Source organism: Pelodiscus sinensis, chromosome 17 (genome assembly GCF_049634645.1).
Source record: "Pelodiscus sinensis isolate JC-2024 chromosome 17, ASM4963464v1, whole genome shotgun sequence".
In the NCBI taxonomy this organism is placed as follows: Eukaryota; Metazoa; Chordata; order Testudines; family Trionychidae; genus Pelodiscus; species Pelodiscus sinensis.
In genome coordinates, this window is record NC_134727.1 from 40,056,802 (window position 1) to 40,079,452 (window position 22,651).

Consider the following 22,651-nt stretch of genomic DNA (forward strand, 5'->3'; position numbering starts at 1 on the left):
TATGAAACAATAAACAAGCTCCGAGTAAGAACAAACCCTAAATGAAGGCAATCTAACCCTGAGCAACAACACACAGAGTGAATTATGGCCTTGAGAGATAGCCTGGTGACAATTAATAATGGCTAAGAATGGTGTTAGCTTATTATGTGCAGAAGTGCCTGCAAAAATCATGCCAACAATTTCACAAGAAATACCACATCTTGCTAAAATGACAGGACTTTTCTTTTCTGAATCCGGTCCCTTATTGTTGGAACAACTTAGATTTCAGTTACAAATATCCTCCAACTCCTCCCCCCAAATAAATAAGCTCAGACTTGCTGCCACACATTTTGACAAAATCCAACAGACATGATGAAGTCTCTTATGTGATCTCCATTTTCAAGAATTAGCAGTGTGTAAGGTGGTGTGTTCTTATTTACAGCAAGCAAAGGACATTTTGAAACTGCTGTGGGAGATGTTATTTTTTCCCAACACTTCACGGTCTCCCAAGTACTAATAAAGAAGTAGAGCAGAACACTCATGGCCATGCTAATATTGTCCTAAAAGTCCTTCAAAAGGCCAGTGACTTCAGGAGGAAAGCTGAGCCCCCTAAATATTGAATCGCACAGAAAAGTCGCCCTTCCATTCTAATGTCAAAGTAGAACATGCAAAACTGCCATATACTACTCACTGGCATAGGGAGAATTGGCAGCAGATCCATTCAGGAAGGTGGGCGAACCACCAAGATTGGACATTCCCGCATTCCCGTAGCCGTTCATGCTCGTTGTGACGGAGTTGTAGTTTGTCTGCTGCGGGGTGGTGCTTGGCACGTACCCATGAGGGGACACGCTGCTTGAGTTGCGAGTAAAACCTTTTTGGGGTTTTGGAGAGGGGAAGAAGGTTAGAGAGACATATTTCTAAACATCATCCCCCCCCCCCCCCACACACACACAAATCTGCTAAGCTAAGAAAACTGATAGAAACTACAGTGAAACACCCAGGCTGCTTCTTCAGGGTTTGTTGGTAGGAGATCAGCGATGGAGATGGTGTCAATATTTGGCCACAATTTCCAAAAGGGAGCAGCGAGGTGACACAGGTTAAAAGGACTCATTTTCTGTACAGTTTGGGGGCTGCCCTGCAAAAACTCAACGCTTTTGTTTGTTTTGTTGGGCCTCCAGAAATTGAAACAACCACAGTCACTACAGGTCGAACCTCTCTGGTCCAGGAATCTCTGGTCAGGCAACATCCATGGTCCTGATGTTGCTAGACCGGAGAGCCCCAACCGCAGAGGTTGAGAGCAGCTGGGAGCGGAGCCTGTCATGTGGGTGGCAGCTGGCAGGGCTAGTAGCCTTGGGGCAGGGAGCCCTGGAAGCAGCTGCCACCCGGCGCAGGGCCGGAGTCTGGGAGCAGAGCTCTGTAAGCGGGCCGGGGGGAAGCAAAGTTAGGCAGGAGGGCTGGGGGCAGTTGGGCCTCTTGGTTCTCCCAGGGCAGCAGCCAGGAGGGGATCCTCAGAAGAACCTGGAGGCCTGACCTCCCATGGTCCGGCAAAATCCCTTGCTTGGGACGACTCAGATCCCCAGAGTGCAAGAGTAGGGAGGTCCAACCTGTAACTATTTTTTAAGATATTTGAATTCACAGAATCATAAAATTGTAGGACTGGAAGGGACCTTGAGAGGCATCGAGTCCAGTCCCCTGCCATCGCGGCAGGACCAAGCACCATCTAGATCATCCCTGACAGGTGTCTGTCCAACCTGCTCTTCAATATCTCCAGTGATGGGGATTCCACAACCTCCCCAGGCAATTTATTCCAGGGTTTAACCACCCTGACAGGCAGGAAGTTTTTCCTAATGTCCAACCTAAACCTCCCTTGCTGCAGTTTAAACCCATTGCTTCTTATTGTGTCCTCAGAGGCCAAGGAGAACAATTTTTCTCCTTCTTCTTTGTAACACCCTTTTAGATACTTGAAAGCTGCTCTCATGTCCCCTCTCAGTCTTCTCTTTTCTAAACTAAACAAGCTCAGTTCTTTCAGTCTTCCCTCGTATGTCATGTTTTCTAGGCCTTGAATCATTTTTGTTGCTCTTCTCTGGACCCTCTCCATTCAGGGTAGAGGCAGAAACTAGCCGCAAAGTTTAAATTCAGATCCAATTTCCACAGAAAGCTGGGAAACAGCATTGGGAAATCAATGTCTGAATATAAGGCTTTGTTTTCAGATCCATCTGTTCTATGGGACACAAAATACATTTCCGCTTCTAAGGATACGTCTACACTGTGCAGTTATTTCAGAATAAGCTATTTCGGAATAGTTATTCCGAAATAGCTTATTTTGAAATAGCACATCTACACTGCAGGGAAGCCTCAAAATTAGTCGGAAGCAGGCTTCCTTAATGTGGATGTGCTATCTCGATTCAGAGCACCAGGAGGAATAACTATTTTGACATAGCTATTTTGAAAGAAGGTGGCTTTAGATTCTTCTCTGCTGCTATTTTAGAAGAGGCGTTATTCCTCATAGAATGAGGATTACAGAAGTTGGAATAAGCCGTCGATTATTTTGAAATAACAGAATTGCGGTGTAGATGCTCACATAGTTATTTTGGAATAATTTTGCTATGTAGACACACCCTAAGCGATGAACTCCAAATGTTGTCACCTCTCCTATGGACCCCTGGTAGATGGTATGTTGCATTCTAATGTTGAACCCATGTATCAATGTAGTGTAAACGGATCCTTCGGCCCTCTAGGAGAACACCCTTTTTGACTGGCTTTGCCACCAACATATATTTCCATCTGGTTAAAAGTGGGAGATGGGACTGCGAAAATATGTGCACAAATAAATGCCCCCATTTTTCAATTTTGTAAAACGTGAGCAAATTTTTAAAGTTATAAATGATGCCTTTGCTCTGTGGCAGATTGTAAGACGGGGGAAGGAAGAATATCCAAAAAATGCCTTTGAAACTCTTGCCTGATTTTGGTTTTAGTTTCAAAATTTGATCACGATTTTAAAAATCGTCCCAACCGTGGGTTTCTTGCATAATGCAAAAACAGAAGGCCTGCTCTTTTAGCGTAAGGAAACACTTTTTAAGGCTCCAGATCATCCCTTGTCAGGAAAGCATTTATGCACATGCCTATATGTTTTCCTGAATTGGTAGCAAAGTCATTGTGCAATCTATCATCCCTTGAGAAAATCAGGCGTGATTCCAGGATAGATTATGCAAGGGGACCCTTAACTAGGCATGCTCCTTCCATGTTAGTAAACTCTGAATAACGAGTCCTTGATTGATCTACATCCTTCGTGCCTGGGCCTTTGACGTTTGTCAGCATGGGGTACATAAAAGGAAGAAGCCATTTCTTTCTCTGACCCTGATTGGTAGCCTGCGAGGCTTCCGAGACGTTGACTGCTAGCTGACCGCTAAAGGAATTCACTCCCATCATTCCTGCATGGACGGATGTATTCGCCAGTGCTGGGAGCTGGTTGTGATTGCGGGGGACACTGTAGAGGGCTTCCGCAATATCTGCTGCTCTTTTCAGAATTATTTCCTGGAGAGGGGACAGGAACAAAGGAGGAGGGGTGTCAAGTTCTCTCCCAACAAATGTAGGAAGATGCGTTATGTAAATGGGCTAGATAGGGAATGTCTCAAAGGCTTAGATGGCTGGGGGCGGGGGGTGTTGTTTCTTAATCAGTGGACTGACTCCACCCAGACGGTTAACGACAGTACCTCGTTAACATCTGATGATAAATATTGACTCTCTGGGAAAGGAGTTGGGCGATTTAGTCCAGGTCCACTTCCCTGTGGACAAAATCAATCAGCACGTAAAAACAATGATTATCATAGAGGCCACAGTGCGAACGGAGCTGGAGCCTGAAGGCTCCTTTCTCGGAGAATCCACTCTTTTCTCAAGAATAAGGTCCCGAAGGCCGAGCAACAATCTTACTATGTTGCTGCCCGAATGATACATTTTCAGGCAACCAGAGTTAAAACGCATCATGGCTGAGAAGCCAGCTGCTTTCATGAGCAATAAATTCACATGCTTAATTCCCCCCGCAACACACCCAACATTATGTTCTCTCAAACATTTGTCCTTCTTTCCCCCTGTAATAACACACTTATAGCCTTCCTCCTCTTTCCCTGAACAGAGCTTAGTCAAGTTAAGGAGTTGTTCCAGTTGAATACATTTACCTGGTTATTATGTGGCATACCATAGAGCGCTTCCACTAAATCAGCGGCCCTCTTCAGTATCACTTCCTGTCAATACAAAAACAGACGTACTCCTTTGATTTCAATAAACAACGACGAAGGAAAAGTACCTTGTTAGAATCTTTTTATAGTGTTGTATCTGTGACGTTGGGCTTTTTCCCCAAGCAGGTTGTCTTCAAAAGCAACAACTCTCAGCAAACATCAAATAGTGTTAAATCACTAGTTCATCCTATTCACACACACACGCTTAATCAAGTCAAAAGGGTGAGAGTCATTGATGCTGCAAAATAAAATACATCACTCAATTGTCTCTGCCATCGGCACGATAAACCACTCATAGGTTTATTGCTGAATACAATCCTGAGGTCATTTCGTAGATTACTGCAATCAATATCATTCGGCGCATGTTATGCATTCCTTAGATGTGTTTATTTCATTCTTAATTGCGTATCACAGGAATTGTGACCTTATCAGACAGGCCACAGCCAAAGGATATCCAATCAGTCCCATGTGACTGATAATGTAATATTCAACATCTATGGTTTGTATGGTTGTGTTATGGGCCAGAGTCACAGTCATCTACTTGCAAGCGTTACACCACAATATTATGGAGAGACCGTGCCGGATTTAGAAGGTTCTCCTGGCAGAATTCCCTATATGGAAATGTAATTTAAAACAATCCGGGAGCTGGCTCTGAATTCTGGGGATAACTGTACCTTTAATTTCCTTGTTTGTCACTTTCTCCATCTGCTCATTTGTTTGTTGTTGTGGTGGTTCTCTGTGATCAATTGTATTAGGGAGAACTCTTCATTCTTCCCCTCTCAAGCTCTGTTATTTTCTTTAGTATTTTATACTGACATCTGGGTAATCCCATGTCTCCTCTGTTTATATTTTTACACATGCAAGAAGTCACTCTAATAATCCCAAAATAAATTTTTTAACTTTTGCATCTGCAAAATTTAGATAAAAGAAAACCTTCCTCCATATGATATCGAAATATCCAGCAACTCTCCATTGGTCCGATAAAAATCTACCTGTACGTACTTTCTTTAAAAATATGCTTCTTTTACCCATAGCTGAGTGTTTATCTCATATAGAAACGTGTAGCTGCATCAAAATACACATTTCTGCAGGAGGTTTACAAATATAGATGCAGCACCAATTCTTAGGGTTTTTTATACTTTTGTGTGAAGTTAAAAAAGTTTAACTTAAAATATTTTACACAATAGCTATATTTTATACCAAAAAGGAGCAGTAATGTAGCATATATTGTACACTCTGATCAGAAAATAGAGATATAATTGCATTCATTTTGCTGTCACCATAACCTCTTCAAAAATCCTTGAACAACTCTTCAAATGACAAGCTTTTAGATGCAGATTAGCATTTTTTCAATTTTAAATTCTCTATAATATAAGATAAAACAGTTGTCATACTGCAGTAACTACTTATGACATATATAATGTCCTAAATTCAAAAATGAGATGGAGGTTTTTTGAACTCCTGGTAAACATTTAGGCTTGCCTGAAGTTGCTATACATCCCCTTTCCAAAGCACACATTTCAATTATTTTTCATGCATGGAGAAAAGTGCATTATATAATTGATGGATTTTATTGAAGCAAGACATCTAAAAGAGTTTTCAGTTAAGCAGCTACTGCTTTTGTCCTGTTTGTGTTGCTTGACCATGGGAGTTAATAATTTAATAGTTCAGGGAGAGAGCGCGCATGCAGTAACCATCCAGAATCAATCCATATTGTTTTAACTGAGCCACTAAAAAATTGCCCATCCTTATCTGCTTTGCATTAAAGGTTCGAACTAAAGCTCTGCTTGTCAAATTTTGTGTCTTCCAGCCCTCACTAAATTTATTTTTAGTCTGAAGAACATTGCACAAGCATTTGACTTTTAAACACGGGTTTATTTGAACATTGTACAAAGCGTTTGTCTTTATAAACATGGTCTTATTTCCTTTAAGAAAAGTTATTTGTTCCATAGTGACTGATTCAAAATCAGGAAGCAAAACAGAGTCTGCAGACTGCTTGGGTAATGTTTTAGCTTCATTTGTCACAATGCTACATTATTAAAAATTAGGGAATCTCCCCCCCCCAACCCATCTTGGTCATCTATGTAATGCTGAGCTAAAAATCCTTTGCACTGAGTCTGAGCAGAGAATAATAAATAAAAAGCACTGCAAAGCTGCACGGTGTAATGTCAAACATGTTCCCGCTATTAAGGAACTGGAAGTTATTTGATGCCATCTCACACCGCGTGTAAATAACATTAATTTTCATTATCACTTATTGAAGTACATTTGACAAATGGCTCTGAATGGTTCCAGCTCATCCCAGATTATTTGTAAAGAGTTTCCGGAACCTGTACATTTGAGCCTCATGCTTTTTTAAACAACATTTTCACACAAGAAAAGCCTTTCCTTGTATGTGACATTTTCAGATTGCACAAGGCGGGTGTTACACAAAAGCTCCTTTGTCAGGTAGTGGTATCAGCTGCTCCAGAGCTGACCATGGCTCCTACAGAGACAAACTCACCTCGAAACCATGCACAGTAAAATGCTGCTCTCTCTATATTTAGCTATTCACTCATTTCTGAATTAGAGGTCATTTAATTTTTTTTACAGACCCACTTAAATTACCAAAGGCGAATGATGGTTTCAAATAGAGAAGAGCCCCCCAAATCCTCCATAACCGAGAATAACAGACCTTGCAAGGTGCTTGGATGGCAGAGACCAGAAAATTGTTCTCACCTCCATGTCATTATGCTCACAGGGAACCAGCCCCCGAGCATGTTTGTGTTCAGGATCTAATATATTGCCTTTCAATCAGAGCTGAGAGGCACTGAACACATAGACAGAACATGACGAGCAGGTCAGGAAAGCAATAAAGATTTTACAGAGCTGTCCAAGGTGCTAAATTTACTCAATAATGGGTTTGGCACCATAGTGTTAACCTCTCATTTACTACCAGTTTGAGGGACTAAATTGAAGTAGCTGACTTCATTTACCTTGAAATGTATATTTTATGACATTATGTAAGTAGATTGAAAGGGCACTGCAGTTTTAACAATTTAAAGGCTAAAGCATGCTTAAGATGAAGCTTCAATATTTATTGTACATTGCACTTAAAGTATATAGAATATTAAAATGTATTGATTAAATTCGTAAAAGGTATTATAAAAAAGGACAGCCACTATAAAAGATCTATGTCTTTCAAAATCAACTGGATACTGTATGTTACCACTGTAGTGGAGACAGATTTTTTTTTTATTGAAAAATGAGTAAGACCGGCACACTACCAAACAAAATCTCGTGATAAGGTCAAGAGTTGATGTCCTATACACTCTTTGGCTCACTGAAATGATTCTTGCTCTCATGTTGGAGCCTAGATTTTCATGCTATACGTGGGCATCATCTAAAAGTCCTTCTATTTGAACACACAAGTGCAAACATTTCTTGAGAGATCGAGTATGTCTAAAGCTAATATCTAAATTATGGAGGCATTTGTAAGGAAAGATTCACTCTTCTCATTATTCAAAAAGTCTCTTCACTTTTGTTGTAGAGTCAATAAGTGCACAGGAATTAGGTGGTACTAGAAAAAGGATGTTCTTGCCTTTTCTTTGAAGTGTATCTAATACTGCTCTTACAAAAATAATAAATGACCAAATTGAGGGAAAAATACATTAGAGCTGAAGCTTATTGTGTTCCAACACAGGAGGTGGCAATGTAATCTACACATTCAGCCCCAGTGCAGTCTGGGTCTATTTTAGGAAAGAGGTAAACAAAGATTAATTGTGGTTTTTTTAATTTGTCTCAGAGGGGCAGCCGTGTTGGTCTATAACTTTAGAAACAACAGGTAGTCCTGTTGCACCTTGGAGACTAACAAAAATATATAGTGTCATGAGCTTTAGTGGGTAAAACTTGTCTGAGGTAGTGGGTTGTGCCCACGAAAGCTCATGATACCATCTTTATATTTTTGTTGGTATCTCAGGTGCCACGGGACTCCTCGTTGTTGTTATTTTTAAATTTGTGAAATGAAAATGCAGCTCAGGGTGGGTATTGTTCTGGTTTTAAAAGAACCAATGACATTCTCATCCTTCTTTTTGAAAAAAATGGTGGGTGTTTGCTGCTGTTTACCTATGGAGAGTCAGGCCTGGAAGAGCTGTAACGACACGGTCCAACTTCACCGAAGGATTTTATTATCACAGCAGAAGGGCTGCGCTTTTGGAACACGGGCTGTTGCATTCAAAGTAAATCCTCTTCTGGCTGAACGTCCCTAAAGTGAACACTACGGCAACTGTCCAGCTTTATTTGTTCAGCTTTGTGATGTGAGTAACACTCCAATAGGGCACGACACTTACTTTCAACTGAATTATAATCGCATATTGAAAAGTCCAGAGCTTTGTCTGCTCTGCCACTTGTCTCCAGAATGAATCATATTTACCATATATGGTTCACGGGGGTCAAATTTCATCTTAATGACCATTCTGTGCCCCTCTGACAGAAGATGTGTGAGCATTGTTGATGATCTCTGCTTATAATGTTGCAATTAGTAAAAAGAATCACACATCTATCCGAGTGTGGATTGTGGGTTTAATTGATGTCAGGGCGTTCTTGGGTCATTTTAGGATATAAAAAAAATACTAAATTTAGATAAATCAGTTACAGAATGTTTGAGGGATTTGTTAAAGCCACATGCATTTTGCCAGGCAGGAGCTGTCCGCTCTATATGATGTTCGTCAGCCACATCTCATATTATTTCATCTACCAAAGGATTTATGTACTTGAAAAAAAAAGCTGTTCTAGCAAACCACGAGGCATTTATCTTATGTGTTGTCTAGATATCATATCGCCTTCTAATGCTCTATTAGCATTGTAATATAAGAGAGCTCATTCATCTTCCCAGAGGTTACTTATGGATCATGATGTCATTCATACTTCCTCGCCTCATCTCTGACTTATTGTCTCTGTCTCCTGACTTCCTGATTTCCCCGGCGCTGACAGCACACTCACATGCAGTGCTCCAATGCTGCGGGTCAGCTTCCAATGATCTGCCTCCCTTGGAAAAGGCACATTCTGAAATTTCACATTGAAACCACAGCAATGAAATGCATACTTAGTTGTTACTATTTCACAAGGAATGACGCACGAGAGGCTGCTTACTAGGGATGCCGCTACAAAGGGCTATGGCTGAGACCAGTTTCCAGCTAAAAAAATACATATATTGAGGTTACTTCCTCACAACTTGCATATGCATTCTGGTTCAGAGGGGGAGGTAGGGGTGTGAGCAAGAGAGAGACGTAGTAAGGAGCATGAAAGAAAAAGGATGTTTGGGTAAGAGACTCAAAACCTTAGAAACCATAAATCACTGTGCCCCTCCAGGTATCACACCATACACATTTCTTTCACATATTGTGTCAATTTTTGCATGTGAAATAAAACGCCATTTGCACGAGCCATTCAAAACGTGAAGAGATTGGATCCCCGTGAATGTGAGGGGAATATGCCAATTTAATGAGACTATCATGATCAAGAGTGTAACATGGCAGGGCAGCTCCTCTGTCACCGTCACACAGAAACCAAAACTTGACTGAAGGAGACACAGAATCAGGGGGAAATATTTCCAGGTTCCATAACTGAGTCATCCTGCTGAAGAGGTGAACACAGCAAAGAAGCGAGAAGGACCAGAGGGCAAAGGAGGAAGAAACCCAATGGCTAGAAAAATTGTCAGAGACATAAACGTACGCGTACTATGGAATGTTAGCATGCTCCACCTGCTAAATTCCAATAGTATGGTCCAGCATACAAGGCCCATGTTGAGGCTAGACCGCGGGCTTCTCCTGTCTAGAAGAGTCTCAAAGGGTTCCACCTAAACAGAGGATCATGGCTAATTCTAGAGCACTAAAGTCACCCACGCATGACCTTGCTACCTGCTCCTTAATGAATCAAACCTATAAATAGAATACAGAAGGACTATCTGTAGCATTCAAAAGAATGAACTCTGACCTCCATGTGTAGCCAGAAAAGATGAGACTCAATGAAGAAGACACTTCTGCACCACAAGGGGGATACATCCACAGCTCTAGAGGAAAAAACACCCCGTTCAAACAGTTCTCTGCCTCAACTACTCCAGGAAAAAAGGGGGCACAAAAGAATGAAGACAGTCCTTTCGTCCATCCTTGTGAGTTTACCTTCTTAGTTAGGTCTCCTGTTAAGTCAGCACACCCAGGGTGTGTCTACACTGCCCCCTTCGCTCAAAATAGCTTATTTCATAATTTATTGCTGTCTACACAGCGCCAAATTGCAAAATAATCCTTCTATTCCAAAATGTCCCTTACTCTTCATGGAATGAGGTTTACAGGGGCGTCGGAACAATGCGCCTATTATTTCGAAAGATATTTCGAAATAACGGGGGCACTGTCAAGATGCAGAATAGCTATTTTGGGATACCGGAAGTATCCTGAAATAGTGTCTCAGTATAGATGTACTCCTAGATACCAGAAGAGGTTTGACCTCGTCAATCTAAAACACACGTTTTTATTCTGTGTTCCAGATGGAGTCTGGCTGGGCCACAAATGGGCCAGAGACCCAATTGCTGGTGAAGATGTTGAACATCAGGTGTATGTCGCCTGGTTAGACAGTAATGTGGAACCCTTGGACTATACTGACGTTTGAAAGTGTGTCTCTGAATCTGTTCTCATCAACTGAAGTATCTGGCATGTCGTTCGGACAGCTCCGTCACTCAGAGCAGAGGAAATCTTCATTGCTGGTAGGAGTCTAAGTCAATAAGAGGCAAGTGGAAAGAGGGAAAAGTACTGTAGTACCAAATATCACTCTGCTAGTACGAAGCCCTCTCTTTGGTGATTTTTGTCAAGATGACATTTGAAACTCACATCTTTCTGTTTTTATTGCTGCATTTGTCTGTATGAATATTTACTGTAAATATTAAAAAAATAACCCTGTATAATTGATTATTTTCCAGACACAAGTTATAAACTCATATACAGGCAACTCATTTACATAAAACAGGTTTAACGAAAAAAATAACGGACGAGTGAAGCCTTAGAAGGAGAGGAACTGTCACTTTTTGGGTCCAGCAGTGAAGAGTTTGGGGGTTGCCAACCTCACAAAAGCAGAGTTTCAAGTGAGGTGCTGAAGTACATGGTAGCTTTTAAAGGTGGAAAGAAAACTGAAAAACAAGCAGCACTGAGATTTTGACCTACAACGATATTCCACTATGTTCTGCCCAGAACAAGTGCATAAAAATGTTGAAATAGAGACTCGAATCATGTGGATAGGTTTTAGCATTACCGTTAAAACACTGCTCAGTCGTAACCCCTACCAATGAGTACATTCACTTACATTTTATCATCAGCATAATTAAAAAAAGTCTCTTGAAAGGGGCATTCTCATTACAACAAAGGACCACTTCAGATGCAATTGAAATGAAAAGAAAGTGTGTAGATTAGGTGTAGATACCAAGTGGTAATTTCTAGGGAAGCATAAAATGCCAAATGTGTAACAATTATATTTTACAACTATGTGTTCAAAGGACTTAATAGTATTTTATGGCATAAAGAGGCTTTAGCTCAAGCAGAACTACTTCAGTGAAGGGTTTCCTAGCTAATGTTGCTCAAAGAATTTTTTTAACATTCATACTGGAAACAAAAGATTCTACCCCCCACCTCCCAATATACATCTGTAAACATGTCATGCAGAAGTCAAATGCTTTACAGAAGTCTACGTCTATTACATCAAAACTATTCCTTTTATCAGCCAAACTTGTAATCTCATACTTAGTTTGACAGGATCTATTTTCCTTGTTGCTTTGCATTAATTACCTCACACTTCTGTAATTCATTAACTGTTACAGCTCGTATCAACTGATCCATTATCTTCCCCAGGGTTGATGTTAGCCCCAGAGTTCCCAGAGTACCCAGGTCATACTGTTGACCCTTTTTAAATATTGGCCCAACAGTAGCTTGATTCTGTCTTCTGTAACTTCCCCAGTGCTCCAAGACTTTTTTGAAACTTACATGAAGAGTCCAGTGAGCTCCAGAGACAGTTTTTTAAAACCTTTTGGATGCAAGTTATCTGGACCTGCTGCTTTAAAAATGTTTAACTATAGTACCTCTGGTTAATATCCTCCAGACACTTGGCCCAGGTCTACACTAGGACTTTATTTTGAAATAATCCCAGCCCCCTAAGGTCGAATTTATAAGCCGAGCATCCACACTAGCAAGCCTGTTATTTCAAAATAACAGGCCACTTAATTAGGAATCTGTAACTCCTACTTTTCATCGGGAATCATGTTAATTCCGAAATAGTTATTTCAAAGTAGTGGTAGTGTGGCCATTCCGGCACCGCTATTTCAAAATAACTACTTCCCAGAATAATTTGAACTAAATACTCGCCAGTGCTTCCTGAGGCTGTAAGTCCAAGATAGCACATCTACATTAACAGAGCCTCCCTCGGATTAATTTTGATGCTTCGCTGTAGTAAGGACACGCTACTTCAAATTTGTTACATCAGGAATTATTAAGTCAAATTTAGTAATTTTGAAATAGTTTCCCAGTGTAGACATAGCCTAGTAGGATGGAATGAATACTATCATCGCCATTCAATAAGACTGTATCATCTGTTTTTGCCCAAATACAGAACAGAAATATTTATTGAAGACGTCTACCTGTTCTGCATTATTGATCGTTTTACCATTTCCGTTTAGTAATAGACCAATGCCATTGTCCAGATTATTTTTGTTCCCGATATAATTTGAAAATGCTTTCTTATTGGCCATAATTTTCTTCCTCTATCCTTTAGCTTCCCTTATCTTTTTCTTACACAATTCTGATCTTCTGATGATCATTATTGCCAACATCACCTTTCTTCCATTTTTATATATATGCATGTGCGTGCTTGCAGACACATGTACACACATTTTTTTGTAATAGTTGCCTTCACTTAGTCCGTTTGCCTTCACTTAGGTTGGTTTTTTAAAAACCAGCATGAGCTTTTTCCTCACTTGTGGTTTTTCGGGCATCAAGTGTGGTATTCTTAAATGATTCCCAATACCATTCATCTTTTTCAGATTACATTCTTTCTGCCAGCTGATTTCAGTTAGATGAAGTACTGGTCCCTCAATGGCTCTGTGATATGCAAGTATCACATTTTTCTACCAGATGAGGCTCTATTTTTAGTGGTGAATGAAGCAATCATTGGTTTATAGTCTATCGCAGAGTTGATTGGGAAAATACCCCCAACAAATTTCACAGGTCTGTTTGGAAATTTTTACTGGTTTTTCAAAATATGTCAACATTTCAAATGTTAACATGTTCCAGACAGTTCTCAAGCAAGATGAAAGCCCCCAAAACATAATGAAAATGGTCCAATATTGTCAAGATTCTTTTTCAACTGAAATGTCAAAAACTTGAAATTGATAAAAGTTTCACCAGTTCCAATCTGCAAAGAGCTTGGAGGCCCTATGTAATTCAAGTCAAAAAAGCTAACAGAATATTGGGAACCACTTGGAAAGGGAGAGAGAATGAAACAAAGAATATCGTATTGCTGCTATTTAAATCCACAGCACACCCACATATTGAATACTGAGTGCAGATGGGGTTGCCTAATCTCAAAAAAGATCTACTGGAATCAGGTTCAGAAAAGAGCAACAAAAGGGGAGAGGGCAGGTACAGAACAGCTGCCACATGAGGGGAGAGAAAAAAGACTGGGGTCTTTCAGCTTGGACAAGAGATGATTAAGGGAGGATCTGATAAAAATAAAAATCATGACGGTTGTGGATAAAGTAAATGAGGAAGTGATATTTACACCTCATTTCAGAAGAATGGGTGGTCAGTAAATGAAATAAATAGGAAGCAGGTGTAACACACAAAAAAGGCAGTATTTCTTCACACAGAGCACAGTCAACCTGTGGAACTCCTTGTCAGGGGATGTTGTGAAGGCCAATGCTTTGACAAAAAGACAAAGGTAGGCACAGGGAGAATAGGTCCATCCATGGCTATTACCCAAGATGGTCAGCGATGGTACCACTGGCCTCTATTTGCCAGAGGCTGGGAATGGGCAACACAGGAGGGAATCACTTGATGATTCCCCGTTCTGTTCACTCTCTCTGAGGCACCTGGCAGTGGTCACTGTCGGGAGGCAGGATACTGGGCTAGATGGACTCTTGGTCTGACTCACCCTGGCCATTTGTATGTTCTTAAGACACTATATCAAGATAAAATTATGATACCATCCTTACAGAGCTGACCGATAGTTTCTCCTATCCTGGGGAAAAGGCAGCTTCTGAAATCCCTATATCGTCAGCACTGTGCGTATGAAAAAACATTACTTTGCATAGGCTAGCAGAGCATTTATACAATGTTCCCGTGTCCCTTCTCCACCTTCCACTGCCAGACATATTAACGTGAACACCGATCCTGCATGAGAACAAAGCCAACATGCCTTGTTTACAGACGTAGCATGTGGTTGTACACAATTGTACTTCGAAGATGTTTCAGTCCCGAAAAGCGATATCGCTATACGTTGCATGATTGACTTTTACAACAAGAAAGAAAACGCTGTACTCAACCCCACTGTTATTGCCTCAATGGAAAAAAAAAATCAATGAAAGTAAAATGAACAAGAGATTTTTCTGCGTTGCAGTTAATACCACTGAAGAGCAATGGATATGAAAAGGTCAACAAATAAATTAGCCCAAGTGTTATGAAATGAATGATTTGGCTTATAATTGTATTGAGAGCAAATTGTTCATTGCTGGTTAAATCAGGTAATTTTTATCCATTGTGTCTCAATGACTGTTCCATAAGCAATAATAGAGTCGTAAGAGCGGCTGGTACGATCGAGTGACCTCTGAGAAGCTGGCCGGGACAGCTGACTTTACCATGATGGATCACTACACTTGATCTCCAAATGGTGCCAAACCTCCTTCCTATGAGGAGAGATCTCATAAAAGAAACATTACGGCCTGATTCATTTTGCCCAAACGTCTGAGTTTCCAAGGGTCAGCAGTTAAGTATAGATTGTGAAGCGCTGTATTAGAAGAATTATGGCACTGGTACCCTGTGCTTCTAGCACATGCTGCTAAACAGCATCAGGATGGTAAAGAAGGACCCCCTCCCTGCAGCTCAACGGGCGTGTGCTGTGAGAAATATGCAGTGATCCTATTTAATATCAGAGAGTGGACCACTGTGGATCAATGCACTGGTGACGCTTCATACTCCAGGGCTCTGTCTACACTGGCATGAATTTCCGGAAATGCTTAAAACGGAATACTATTCCGTTTTCAGTTTTTCCGGAAAAGGAGCATCTACATTGGCAGGCTGCTTTTCCGGAAAAGCCCTTTTTCCGGAAAAGTGTCTGTGGCCATTGTAGACGCGCTTTTCCGGAAAAGAGACCCGATCACCATTTTCGCGATCGGGGCTTTTTTCCGGAAAAGACTACTGGGCTGTCTACACTGGCCCTTTTCCGGAACAGTGTTCTGGAATAAGGACTTATGCCCGAGCGGGAGCAGAATAGTTTTTCCGGAATAGCGGCTGATTTTGTACAGTAGAGCATCGTTGCTTTTCCGGAAATTCAAGGGCCAGTGTAGACAGCTCTCAGCTTATTCCGGAAAAGCGGCTGATTTTCCGGAATAAGTGGCCCAGTGTAGACACAGCCCTAGAGCAGCTTCCATCTGAGGACCTCAAACCTCCTTATTGCAAGAAAGAAGATATTTTCACAGCACCCCTTCTAGGCAGGTAGTTTCCCCACACACCTTGCATCAGAGAAAGCTTTGATCTTTGCACTCAGAAACAGCCTAAGAAAGCATCTGGGCTGCGCTGACAGACCAGACTGACTGACTAGGTGGGGAACCAAGGACCTTACTTGTTTCGGATCGAGAAACTTTTGAGGCTTATGAGGAAAAGTGCTTTTACGAAGTATGTATAGGGCTCAGAGCCTGGGAAGGAGCTCAAGTAAGTGAAACAAACAACGATTACATAAAATATCAGCCCATTTTACAGATGGAAAACCTAAGGCAAGCCTTGTCCAAGATCAAACAAGAAGTCTGTGGAACAGCTAGGTAGTAACTAAATTTCTAATCCACCAAAGCATCCTGCTTCTTACTCAAAAGTAACATGTGATGCCCCTTATAGCTAAGGATATAACATAGCCCCTCTAGGTTCAGAGACAGTTTTTAATACCTGAATTGCCCAAGCCGTATTTTGCACACATATTTTGAGCCTCAGATTGACGAGCAGTCGGAGGGTCTAAAGCTATTTCTTCCACTTCCTGTATAAATCTGTCAGCCTAATTTTCTACTGACATCTCTGGAGAAGAGTCTGAAAATCACACTTGGGAACAAATCCTGCTGTTTTACTCAAGTACGTAGGGGTTGTTTGTGGAAGTAAGGATTAGATCCTGGTGTGCATGGGGAAAAAATAGGCTATAAGTGTAACGCCAGGAGGCAGAACCGAACCTGGGACCCCTGAAGCTTAGTGCATGAGCTAGTGGAGCTAAAAGCCAGCTGGCGCTCAGCTAAGACTGCAGAGCAAACTCCTTTTCTCTGTAAGTGATCCCAATGCCATGCCATGGGGCAGTGCCCCATGCCCAGCAGGTGTGCGGGTGGCATAAGCATACAACTATATCCCCTGTGTTCAGGGAGTGGAGGAGCTAAATGTGTCTGGCAGCGCTTCTGTGGAGCAGGGCAAAACATCCCCTGCATCCCAGGAAAGGCACCATAGCAGCTCAGCTCCCCACGGCTCTCCCAGGACATCTTGCTTGTCTATGGCATAAAGCAGCCAGGAGCAACCGATCACGCTGCCCCCTAGAGGCCTGACAGGTCCCTGCACAGTGCTGCTGCGTTACTCTTCCTCACCCACGTACCTACTGAGTTGAAGATGTGCCGACAAGCTGTGAATTACTGCAATAGCCTGAGCCTAAGAAACTAAAACAATAAAGGCATAATTAGACGCCGCTGCGCCATATACAACCAATTCCTGTGCCTATTGCTCCGCCGCTATATTTATGATAAATCACTAACCACAATTACTCTATTGGGAAGGCGATTTTCCATTTCATCTCCCCATTGAGCAAAAGACGGCTGCGTGACTCGGGTCTGAATTTCAATTTTACCAGCATCCCGTTGGCGAGACTGTTATTTGGCACAATGCAGTGTACAACCGAGTCACTAAATGGCTGATTTACTAAATTATTATTAGATGAGCCCTTGCTGTTCCCGGGGAAAGCACAGTCACCGTCTCCCTTCGTGGTGCGTTCAAATTGTTCTGTGTTTAAATATTCAGCATGAGGCTAATGTGAACTGATGAACTGAAACAGCAAACATTCACTTTCAATGCAGACAGCGAGACAGAGCCGCAACCTATCATGTGGCCTGCAGAGGTGAAAATGATTTATATTTAAGGATGGCGCTGCCTACTTCCATTATGTTAAGGTGCTCTTAATTAGCGTGGTGTTTGAATGAGTAACTCGGGGGTGTAGCAAAAGACCACTTCATGGTGATGGAGGCCTCTGAGTTCCAATCAAGTAGCGCCTCCGTCTGATTCTCTCCCTCCTCTCTCAGCAACGCCCTGGGAACGCATTTGCGGCCCCCATCATTGCACAGTTTGGGGTGTGATTTGCAGCCTAGAAGGAGCGTTCGTTGTGATCCTAACCTTACAATGAAATTTGCAGGATCAGCCCACAGATATGTTTGTGATATACTGTTTTGTAATTATATGACTTTTCCGGGGGGGCGGGAGACTGAAACAATTTCTTTACTGCCACCTGCTGGAGTTGACAATAACCCTTTGTCATAACGAAAAGAACAAGCATCCTCACTTGGAGGACAGTTACGGCAAGCACTTAAAATACTGTGATCCGAGACACTTACAGTAGATTAGAATTTTTTATTGGTGCTGTGTTGCCATAACAACATAAAGACAGCAGATGACTTAAACTAAGCTTGCAAAGCAAAAGGCTGCTCAGCTGGCAGTTAAAATGAATACAGTTCACTTCACAAGTTCTCCATATGGACCCTTAGTGTATGGTAATGAGGATACCATATGGTGGGAGAAAATGCGCACAGAACAATTGTGCTGGATGGGCTGAGTGTACCAAGTAGGAAGTTATAAGGAAACATGGGAGAGAAATTTGTGCCTGTGCTCTCTAGCTCAAGGGCTCTTTCAGAGAGAGACTCCCTCTTGTCTTAATCCTCTGCCTAATAGATATGCATATACAAATGACAAAGACACAGACTGCACATTTTGCAACATCATTCATCACAAACTGTCAGCTGTGTTTGTAAATCAGCGTGGTAAGATCTTATAAATTTGTAATTCTTAAAAGGGAGCAGTGCTAAGTTTTTAGACAAAGTGCAGGGAAATTTAAGCACTCCTGACAAGCAGAAACATTAGTGGTAATCATTTTAAAAAACAGTTGCATCTTTTTGCCTGCATGTTTAGCTGTAAATAAAGCTAGAAGGTATAAAAGCTTTAAACGGGAGAGAGGGGGAAATGGAATAAATACTTTTTTTTATTACATTTCCAAAAGGATGAAAAATAATTAATTGTAAGCACGTGTATGCAAGACACACCAACACAGACACACACACTTTACACAATACTAACCAGCTCCTAAGCCTGGTAAGGCAGCTTACTAAATGCTGCAAAGTCAATTTTGTACTACACATGCTTCATAAAAGATGAATATAAATGTATTAGTTAGACACGGTGAGCTAAATTAGAAGGTCAGGTAGGGCTGGAAGGGCTGAAAAATCACACAACCAATGCCTGTAATTACTCTTTTTTTAAGTCTATTAAGTGGTGTTGTTCTATAAAGGCTCAGGGGTATAGGACATGAAGTACAAGATAAAGTAATGTGTATTTATTACTCCCACAGGATCAATTTACAAGATATTTTCAGCTCCATGGAGCAAAATACACAAATGCAGCCTTTGTTACTTTCCTCAAACTGGGGTTTATTTTCTTTAAAAGTGCTACTGCTTGAAGGAAACATGTTTGCCTGGTTAGTGGCAGGATTGGAGAAGCCAGGATTACCCCGACTGGTTCATCAAACAAGTGGTTCGAATCACTCGTGTGGAAGGGGCTGATTATACAGGCTCCAGACCCAACCTAGAAATCTGCCCCGGGCAGGCAGAACGAAGAAAGGACGCGTGGCTCCCTGTCCTCCTGCTCACCCTCATGCATTCAAGTTTTGTCACCGCTTCTAAATGACACCATCTGCTCTGGTCGTTTGCTGAGTAAATGCTGCCCCAATTATAAAGAAAACTCACTGAAATGTGGACGGGTGCGGTTGACCTTCTGGAAAGGAACAGCGCCTTGCCAGCAATATGGATGTGACTCTGCCCTTCAGACAGCTGCGCGTCAGTTTCGGAACTCTCGCCTGTTTCAGACCCTACACATTCCCGGGGGAATGACCCCTACATCCCACTTTGAGAAGGACAGAGCCTGTTCAAAGCTGCTGCCGAAGGCATTGGACCATTCAAATCTGGGTGGTTCTGAACAGCTCCCCTTAAGGGTATGTCTCCACTGAACATGCCTTAGAGGGGCATGTAGCGTATGTACAATGCAGAAACCCCCTAGCACTGGCATACATCATACAGTCATAGACTCATAGACCACTAGAACTGGGAGGGACCTCGAGAGTCATCAAGTCCAGTCCCCTACCCTCACGGCAGGACCAAGCACCGTCTAGATCATCCATGACAGGTGTCTGTCCAACCTGCTCTTCAATATCTCCCAGGATGGAGATTCCACAACCCCCCTGGGCAATTTATTCCAGTGTTTAACCACCCTGACAGGCAGGAAGTTAATGTCCAACCTAATCCTCCCATGCTGCAGCTTAGTAACAATGTAGACAGCGAGGCACTGCTTCCGGGAGTCCAAACTCCGCTGAGTCATTGGGAATGTTCCCCAGTGCAGCCCTGCCAGTGGCCACTCCTATGCCCCTATACCAGCCTAGGAGTTAGAGACATCACCTCCCCTCATGCCTTGACTATCAGTGTTGAAAGCCCAATGGCAGGTGGTGCTCCTGTGAGCCACGGCCTCGCTGCTACCCGCTAGTCGGTACAAAGATGCCTCTGATCGGTAGGTATGTCGGGAGGGATTCAGGGAAAATCCTGGCACTGTGGCGTTTCCTGCTGGAAAGGGCTCCAGGAATGGTGTCCTGGGCACGACACAGGCTGGATTAGCAGAGGAAGAAGAAATGCTCCTTAGGTGAATGTTTTATGGCTGGGGGACTGGCATGGGAGAGGGTCCGTGGGGAAGGTGGGACTTAGAAGGGGTGTGCTGCCTGAATGGCTCCCTCCACAGGGCCAGGAGAAATAGAGCCCTGTTCAGCAGGTGCAGCATGCAGCAGAGGACAAGCAGGTCAAAGATGGGTTGTAACTGGAGGGTAGGGTCTCTGACCGTTATCGGGAGGGGAAGTAAAAGCAGACACGGTGAGTTGCTTCTCCCAGACCCAGGCCATGTCTTCACTCAATGGAAGACAGACGTGGTCACGATCAATCTTTCCGAGTTTGATTTAGTGGGTCTAGCTAAAACCTGCTAAATCAAACCCAGAGGGTGCCCCTGTTGGCAGCCAGTACTCCTGCTGCTGTAAGGAGTTTGCTCCCATCGGCTCCTGCTGTGGGGAGGGCAGCGAAATACAAATCAAGGTTTGTCGACTGCAGCTATGTAATTACGTAATTATGTGTAGACCTGGCCCTAGTGAGTAATCACAGTACAGCGGTGGCCAGCATTTGCCTACATTGGCAAAGAAACATACTTGGCATTAGTTTGAACAGAGGAGTGACGGCTTAAATAAGCATCGAGTTTTTCCAGCCATCATTTTTATTCATTGAGTCCTACACCAGAAGGGACCGCCGTGACCCTCTGACCTCAGGCCTCAGAACATCCCCAAAATAATTCCTAGCACTGAGCTTGTAGAAACACATCCAGTCATGATTCAAAGGTGCCATTGCTGGGAATCCAACACACCTCTTGGTAAATTGTTCCAATGGTTATTTACTCTCAAAACGATGTGTCTTATGCGCAGTCTGAATGTGTCTAGCTTCTAAGTCCAGCCATGGAGCTGGGTCATCAGAGAGTATTGAACCTCTCACCTTCAGGGCTAAAGCCATGGTCCTTGACCATCTCAGCTAAAAGCCAGCACCCCTTGACTAGGGCTGTAGAGCACACTTCACTGTGCCTATGGGTCTCAAAGCCTCTGGGTTAGACTTACAGGAGACCCTCCCAATTCGTGGAATCGCTGTTCGTGGCACTGTGTATTTGCGGGTCTCCTGTCCCAGCTGAGAGCAGGGGGCCGGCAGGTGGAGTCCCTGCAGCTCATAGCCCATGTGGTGATCTTGGGGGGACTCACCACAGGGAGCCGGGAGCCGCAGCTCCTGGTATTGGCGCATGTCACCATTTGTAGTGGATGCAGGAACACATCCACGAAGGGTTTCCTGTGTATCTTTCTCAGCTAGGCTGAAGGGCCCACTATTAAATGTTGGTTTCCCCACCTAGATACTGCAACCGTCACCTCCAAGCTCTCTCTCGTTCAAGTGCAAGCGATTGAACGGTGGGAGTCTAATATGACGCCACAGGCCTCCTAACCCTTTACGCCTTCCCCGCACACTCTGCTTTTCTGGCAGAGCTGGCCAGAGGAGTCCAGTACCGGTCCCACGAGGGCCAAATAATTTCTCTGCTTCTTCTTGGATTCCCTTGTGAGGGCATCCCAGGATCACAGCCGGTCTGTCAGTCACCGTCCCACACTGGGAGCTGATGCCCTATCGCTGCTGCCAACCCATTTCTAGTGGCATGGGTGGGATTTGAACCCAGAGCCCCATGCCATAACTATGAGGCCCCTAAGACCCACCCCACCTCTGTCCCTTCAGCTGAGGCCAGCTCCAGCCCTGGAGAAGCTGCCTATCTGCTCCAGGGGCATGGGTGGCCTAAACGCTTCCTTCCTAGAGGCTTGAAAGTCAAAAGCAAGTAAGGGCCAATTCACTGACCTCCACCCCTCCCAGACCCCTGCCCCAGGCAGACACTCTGCGTGGGAAGTTGTGAAGACAAGGGACTTTCTTTGCAAGAGCGGTGAGGACAGGCGTGTCCTCAGAGAACCTGCTTCCCAACTATCTGTGGAGCTGCTCGCACGACTCCCCAGTCGTTCGGTGCCTGCCGCAGGGTGATCTTAAATATTCATGGGAGAAAGCATGAGTGAGCCTTAGCAAGCAAACGTGCATGTGATTTAAACCTCTTTACAGATTTGCACTGCGCAAATGCGTGGAAGGACCAACACATGAGTGTGAGTGCGCTAGTGTAAGAGGGATTGATCTTTCTCTCTCTCACACACACACACACACACACACACACACACACACACACACACAGCCCCATGGAGCAGCCCTCTCAAGTCTCCACCTTTGGGACTGTGGTGCAGTTCCTTTGCTCTAGCATCATAGTATTTCTCTT

The 22,651-nt window shown here is 43.1% G+C and overlaps 1 protein-coding gene across 8 annotated transcripts in view; it reads right to left on the bottom strand.

The window, feature by feature from the left end:
• EBF1 (EBF transcription factor 1) overlaps window positions 1-22,651 on the bottom strand; it is a 347,508-nt gene that overhangs the window by 11,776 nt on the left and 313,081 nt on the right. For all 8 annotated transcript variants that reach the window (XM_075900637.1, XM_075900636.1, XM_075900635.1 and 5 more), the window contains exons 12-14: window positions 4,155-4,220; window positions 3,336-3,513; window positions 671-850 (exon numbers count right to left, since the gene is read on the bottom strand). In XM_075900637.1, the coding sequence (XP_075756752.1) occupies window positions 671-850; window positions 3,336-3,513; window positions 4,155-4,220 (424 nt within the window). The remainder of the gene's footprint in view (window positions 1-670; window positions 851-3,335; window positions 3,514-4,154; window positions 4,221-22,651) is intronic.